At 34.1% G+C, this 7,054-nt stretch overlaps 1 protein-coding gene across 1 annotated transcript in view; it reads right to left on the bottom strand.

The window, feature by feature from the left end:
- Window positions 1-442: 442 nt before the first annotated feature.
- tmeff1a (transmembrane protein with EGF-like and two follistatin-like domains 1a) overlaps window positions 443-7,054 on the bottom strand; it is a 110,913-nt gene continuing 104,301 nt past the window's right edge. Inside the window, exons 7-10 of the mRNA XM_041248034.1 lie at window positions 6,278-6,343; window positions 3,105-3,222; window positions 2,137-2,298; window positions 443-1,433 (exon numbers count right to left, since the gene is read on the bottom strand). Coding sequence (XP_041103968.1) covers window positions 1,349-1,433; window positions 2,137-2,298; window positions 3,105-3,222; window positions 6,278-6,343 — 431 coding nt within the window. The 3' untranslated portion in view covers window positions 443-1,348. The remainder of the gene's footprint in view (window positions 1,434-2,136; window positions 2,299-3,104; window positions 3,223-6,277; window positions 6,344-7,054) is intronic.

The following is a 7,054-nucleotide window of genomic DNA, read 5'->3' as shown; positions in this document are numbered from 1 at the left end:
GTTGGAATTTTAGATCCGAATAGCCTCATTCTCTATGTTTTGACTCGATACTAATAAAATAAATTACTGGATGGGACAAATAACATGACAACGAACGTGCTGCTTACATTGCCTTTATTAAAGTATGCCAGATGCCCTTGGGTAAATGAGTTTGGGGGCTGTTTCTTATCGATTTCCACATCTATATAACTTGGCAAAGCTTTGCCTTACACTTCATACCAATTCAGTGGATGCAGAACATGCAGTCTCAATCTATGGACAAGTCAACTACAGGAGGATGCTGCATGCGTGCCTTTAACAAATGACTGCACTCTGTTTTAGTAAGGAAGCAAGCACCACTATTTTTTTTTTTAGGCTTTATAGTGTTCTGAAATACTGTCTACTTAGGTTTAATGTTTCAACAGGTCCACGAAATGTCTGTGAAATCATAATTTTATTCCTCAACCTACCTGTGAAAAATACGTAAATTTACCGCAATTTAAGTAGACCCCTAGTTATAATATATATATAAAGCCAACCTCAAGTGTTTAGTAATAAACACTGTACCTCCTTCAGTTTAACAGTGGTTTATAAAGAAGGCTTTATTACAGGAGACTTATTTGGAATTCAAAGTTTACACAGAACTTAATTACATATTCTAAAGACATACTCCTTTTTGTGGTCCTCGCATCCACAAGCACTACCAGACATATTTCTGCATTGCTGCTAATTTTACACTTAAGGACTATTCAAATACAGATGAAATGTTGGAATTACAAAGATGGTAGTGCTCAGATGTAAGTCACAAAACAGTCTGAAACAGATTTTCATTAAATTACAACTACTTCACAGAACACAGTTTCACAAGTCATGCAATATGCAGTGTCTAGAAAAAAAATTAAATAGCTAATCAAACATTGTGTTCTTCCTATTCTTGTTTCCATCAGAAAGATAAACTGTAAACATCTTCACCTCTCTGGTTCATGCCTCAATCATAAAAGCAGTCTTGGGTGTTGTACGTCTCTTGCAAACACTGGTGAAGTAGTTGAGTGTTTCCAATAAACAGCACATTCCATGGAGTGAAGCGGAAGTCTTTTACATTACCATGCGATATCCGGTACGCAAACCGGTGCTGCCATCTTCAAAACAATGCAAAACAAAAGCGGTGATATATTTTTGTTTTTGTTTACTTTTTTCAAACAGTCAGTAGCTGTTAAAAAAGCTAAAAGTTGTTCACTGCGCAATGCAGACACTGAAAATGTCCAGAAAGAAAAAATAAGGCCCCTGAAATAAATATCTTCAATCGTAAGAATTAAAAAAAAAAAAAAAAGTACCTCACATGGTAAGAAAAGTTATCAAAAACAGCGTGCTACACCATTCTGGAAGATGTGTCTGCAGTAAAATGTCCGAGGTTTTGCTTTTGCCGACGCCCTCTGTTGTTTTTGGGACATTTTCTGTAAATAAAAAAAGAAAAACAAATTGGCAAGGTGTGTAATGTTTTTTGAAGTATGCCTACTGCAGTATAATTCACGTAATAACATACTTATCTGTGTTACTATACCATCACCTTTTATATTGTATACAATCATTCTGAGTAGCACTGCTCAAATAGTTTATTTGTTTTATGATATTCATTTAACCCAGGGGTAGAGGAGCTACCTGTATACTGTAGGTATAATGAATGGCTTTATTTGGCCCTTCCTGTCCATGTCTTTGTACACTATAGAACTACACTGTGGCTATTAAGAGTTATGCTACCTGAATCACTTTTAGAGTCTCAGTTTTATCTAGTGCATTGCAAATGTGTATCAAGTTTCCTTTAGTATATGTTATTTAGTTGCTGGTGAAACAGTAAATAACAAGCAAAGAAACCTCACAGTAAAATAGCTTTATTTTAAACAAGTTAAACACAGGGGCATTTCGATACATTACTTTTTCAAGGGAATCACGAGTCTGTGGTTGCTTTGCTAATGATTGATTAATGGCCTCTGCCATCAGTACTGTATTATATCCATCTATTTTTCTATTGTATAAAAAGACATAGCTGAGTTCTTATTTAAAATGACACATGGTTCAGTAAATCAAAATCCACCCAACCCCTGTTCCCTGATATGTCTATGATAGTTTTGCAGTAGTGTAACAATACAGTATATTTACCTTGTAATGCACATCACAACAGCAACTATAATTGCTATCTGCACTGCTCCTATAATTGCTGCAATGAGGACATAGTGGAGTTTCTGTCCACTTGGAACAACATAGAGAATGTTGAAGTCTTGAGTTTCATCACATTGTGCCCCTTTGTAGCCAGAATCACACCTTTAACAGACACAAGATAACTAGTAAACCAGGGCAGAAACAGGCACCTATCAAAAACTAATTTTACATTAGATTACCACCCAGTTAATATGAATGGTGTGATATCTTTTCCTCACCCTTGATCAGTATTCATGTATGGCAACTACAATTTTCCTTTGCTAACAGACAGAACTGTAGATATGTTTTTTTTTTATGCTGTGACCGGGATATCCAGTGTCTAATCACTGGTCCCTGATAGTGATAAAGTGGAGCATTTTCAGATCTTGACCTCTTGTGGAACATGGACGCAAGTACTTGACAAGTAAGGATATAAATGCAATCACTGTAACATAAAAAAAAAAATGCTGGAAAAGGCAGATGTGTTTTGAAATGTAAAATAAACTGGTTGGTGAAGTGGAGCCCCTCCCCCCAGTATGAGACAAGACAAGGCCTCTGTGAAACTAATTATACCTGCTAAAATATCTCCACAAAAGATTTCTGACAAGAATTTAACTGTGAGTGAAAGAGAGCCCCCTCAATTTCTGTACCTCCATTTGGCTTTGAAAAGGTCCCTCATATTAACTTATTTGAATGGAGCTTACATAATTGTGCCGTGAACAAGAGAAAAAAACGAAAACAGTTACAGTTCAATAAAATGCAAATTACCTTTTTAAAAATATAAATACTCCATTATGGCTTAACTGAGCTGCTGCATATGAAATAATGAGAGGTTTTTCTTTTATCCTTTTTTTAATCTGAAGAGAGTTATAAAAGAGTGACATTTTCAGTTGTATTCCTAAAATAAAGTACAGCAAATAAGTTCTTACCGACAAGAAGGCTCATCATATTTAAATTCACAGCTTCCGTGTTTGCAGAAACCAATGTAGTTCTCTGAACAGGCTTCAGGGTATCCACCGTAGCCATCTTCTCCTGGATCACCAGCATCTTCAACAAAAAACCAAAAAGTACGAACAATTAAAAAAAAAAAAAAAAACTAAAAAAAAACACATAACATGGAAGCAAGGCATGCGAGTCATGTGGGAGGACTGTCTGAACACACACCACACAACACACAACAAATTATATAATATAATATTTATATATATATATATATATATATATATATATATATATATATATATATATATAAAAAATTTGCATTTTGATGACCTTTGTCCTATTTTTTCTCCATGAATGACCTAGACCAGGAGGCTTGTTTGGATTTTTCTCGTGGCCAACTTGTCATTCATTTTTTCACAACAACATTTTGAAACTAATTTGTATATGTAAATGTACATGTAGAAAGTAAAGCAGTTATATAACATACGTAACTTAATGAGGTTCATGGGCTTGAATCTTCGTTAACCATTTATCAAGGAATGTTGTCATTTTATGCATTGAAAGTTGTTATTGACAATTCCTGTTTCTTTTGTTTAAAAAAGTATTTTTTTTCACATTATGAATGCTCTGTAGATAAATGACATCTCAATTTTGCAGGATTTAGAGATTTGTTTGACAAAATAATGGCTTGGGTCATCCTCACATCCAGTAAATGTAAATTCCAGTTCTGGAATTTCTTGGCATATAGTCGTGTGCTATATTAAACCTGGCTGAATAAACCCATATAATAACATGGAGCTGAAATCAATCATTCACACTATGGTGTGAATGATTGATTAAGCCACTTTTTGTTTCACAATAACCTGTTACCTCTCCAAAAACGTATAATATGGAAATAGAGATATTCCTTTATCCCTGGTGTGGCAGAGCAAAGCTCTGCCCTTTTTAAATTGGCAGGGATGGAGTTAATTTCCCCTACCTGCCTGGGTTTATTATGTTCAGGTGGCTGGGGTTGACTAGTTGATTAGATGGTTAGTTTAATTAACGATCAATCAGCGCCCAGCCACCTGACATAAAAGGAGGCCTCTGCTTCCTATTGAGGAAGAGGGAACTAAGAAAGCAGGTCGGTGTTTGTAGTTGTTTGTATTTTTGAAAGTTTGCTAAATCCAGTGAAGGCATTGCCCAGCCTGGAAACCTTTATTTTTGGGAGTTTTGTTTTTGCTTTATTTATGTTTGAATATCTTATTTTGCCATTGTGCACTTTCATTTTTGTGTTTTATTTATAATAAAATAGTTATTTTTTGAACTGCAGTCTATCTCTGGGCCTCTATCCGCTCGCCAGCCTGCCACACCTGGCAACACGGGAGCACATATATTATTGAAAATGAAAAGTACTAAAACCGTGGTTTTAATGAATCTTGTTTGTTTTAATTTAGTCATTCCAACCGAGTTAGGAATATTCAATTCAGTGCTCTAGTTTTTATGAAGAGCAAAAAGGCTGGAACAGCCAGATTACATTTTTTTTTCTCCTCTGAACAGTGAACACAAGCAGTAGAATGAGCACAGGTTAGATTTACGTAAGTGCTAGATGTAGACTGTTTTAATAATGCTGGCTAGAAAATAAGTCTGTAATTTTGACAAGAAAGATGTGCCTTCATAATGTGTAAGTTATTTAGTTAGTATTTGTTTTACATTAGAAAGCTGTTTCAGTTAATGGCGGCTTTGAAGGCGATGCATGATATTGCTTCAAGGCAGCTGTAATATATTAATTTATAAACACCCGTAATAAAATAAAACAGATAAGGGGGTGGGATGCAGACTATAGTACAAATCTTATCATGATATATAATGTGGTTAACCCTTTCAGGACCAAGCGTTTTTTAATGGGATGCTACCCCAGGACCAGTTTCCTTTTCTCTTGTGGATGTTGACATTCTTCCTATAAAATTACATTTTTTACTGTAGCATCTTAGAATTGGTGTCCTTTATAATCCCATGGGGGTTTGACATGTTTACCTTCCTGTAAAACTCAGCTTTGCTGTGTGAGGCATGGTGCCAGACACATGGACCAGTAGAAGAAGAGTGGCATTTCCACTCTTATACAGCAGTCAAAGGTGGTGATATAGTTTTATCATGAAAAAAATGTGACTGTTTAATTTAGTGACATTATTCTGTCACAATATCTGAGAGGTGTTATATATGTTTAAAAAATTATTTTCCATGCCGTTAGGTAATGAATAGAAGTTATTTTATTTTGGTAGCTGCTTCTGTGAAATGAATACTGAGGGTGCCAGATTGGCCCCTACTGGGAAGGTGTTTACGAAGCTGCCATCAGAAGTGTAAGTAATGGACAACATTTCTGGCATCGTCACATTGAGGTCAGACAGGATTGGCATGTTGGCTGAACTATCACTTCAACCCCACTGCTTTAGACATCTTCCAACTAGAAAATGAATATAGGTTGAACACTCTGTTACAATAGTGTAAACTAGATGCCAAAAACCTATTTATAAACTGTCAAAACAGGGGTGTTGGTTTAATGTTTCTTTGAGTGGCACTTATCAAGGCTTTTCCAGTGATGGTATTGACAATGCAGTTACATAATTTACAGGTAATGAGGTATTTTATTAACAGTGCATTCAGTCTATAAAATGTTGCCTACACGTAATGTGCTTACTGTCAAAGCTGTTTCACCTTGAAGGTTAGAATACTGGATTGATTGATGTGCTTTATTTGATTGTATACAAACCTTCAAATACCTATTTTTTAAATATAACACTATATATATATATATATATATATATATATATATATATATATATATATATATATATATATATATATAATTTCATTTTTGTAAATTGTGTGCTGGGGGGATCTTCTCTTCTCTTCTACAAGTGCAGTATTCTATTTGTTCAAATTATTCCACTGCATTAGAACAGTATTGATGGGTAATACTAGACAATTCAAAACTTTTAAATATTGACATTTTAATGAAAATTTTTGCTAATTGCAGGTATTGATGAAATTCAAATCATACAATGACCAAAAAATGAATAAATACATACTGCATTTTTGTAATATTTTATTTTAAAGTATTTTGTCAGTTCCTATTTAACCCTCTCCAGTGAAAATGTGAAGTTGGGATTCATTCTCTTACCTTTATATTCAGGTCGATACTGAATTCCTTCTTCCTTCTTCCCTGATAATACTTTATCTTCTTTTACTAGAATACACAATGTAAATAACAAATTACCAGAACTAATCTACAGTATATTGCATGTGAGGTATTTTCTTGGATACATTTTCTTTTTTTTTTTTTACCTGAGATATTAATGTAGGATGCCTCTATTTTAACTAACAGGCTTAACTTGCAGGCTTTTCCTTACCTAAATACAATGTATCTGTACTGCACATGGGGCGGCTGGAGTCGCTATTCTGCTATTAAACTTGCAGGCAGCTTTTTACACAATATACAGAGGAATTCAAAGGAATGCAACCTTGTGAAAGGCTTATGTTGTCTAGAAATTGCTTGATCCATATTTGAAAGAGGTACTTGTACAGTGGCTAATAGTATTCTGAATAATGAATAAGAATATATATATATATATATATATATATCTATATATATATATATATATATATATATATATATATATATATATATACACACACACAGTACCAGTCAAAAGTTTGAGTACACCTGCTTGAAACCAGGTTTTTCATGATTATCTATGCTTTTAACTGTATAAACTTGTCCATAAACACTTAATATTTCATTATATGATATGTGTACTTATATAAGCTGATAATCATAAATGAATTGCATTCAAAAATTTAAATGAAAATGTAAATCTTGTCAAAATTCAATGAAATGGTCACCCAAAGCAAGGGGATTTCAGTCTGAAGCCCAAGTCAGTTAAAAGTCTGAAATGTG

The sequence above is a fragment of the Polyodon spathula genome, chromosome 4 (genome assembly GCF_017654505.1).
Source record: "Polyodon spathula isolate WHYD16114869_AA chromosome 4, ASM1765450v1, whole genome shotgun sequence".
Classification (NCBI taxonomy): domain Eukaryota; kingdom Metazoa; phylum Chordata; class Actinopteri; order Acipenseriformes; family Polyodontidae; genus Polyodon; species Polyodon spathula.
The sequence above is the reverse complement of the archived record's forward strand: the minus strand, read 5'-3'. Positions and strand labels throughout refer to the sequence as shown.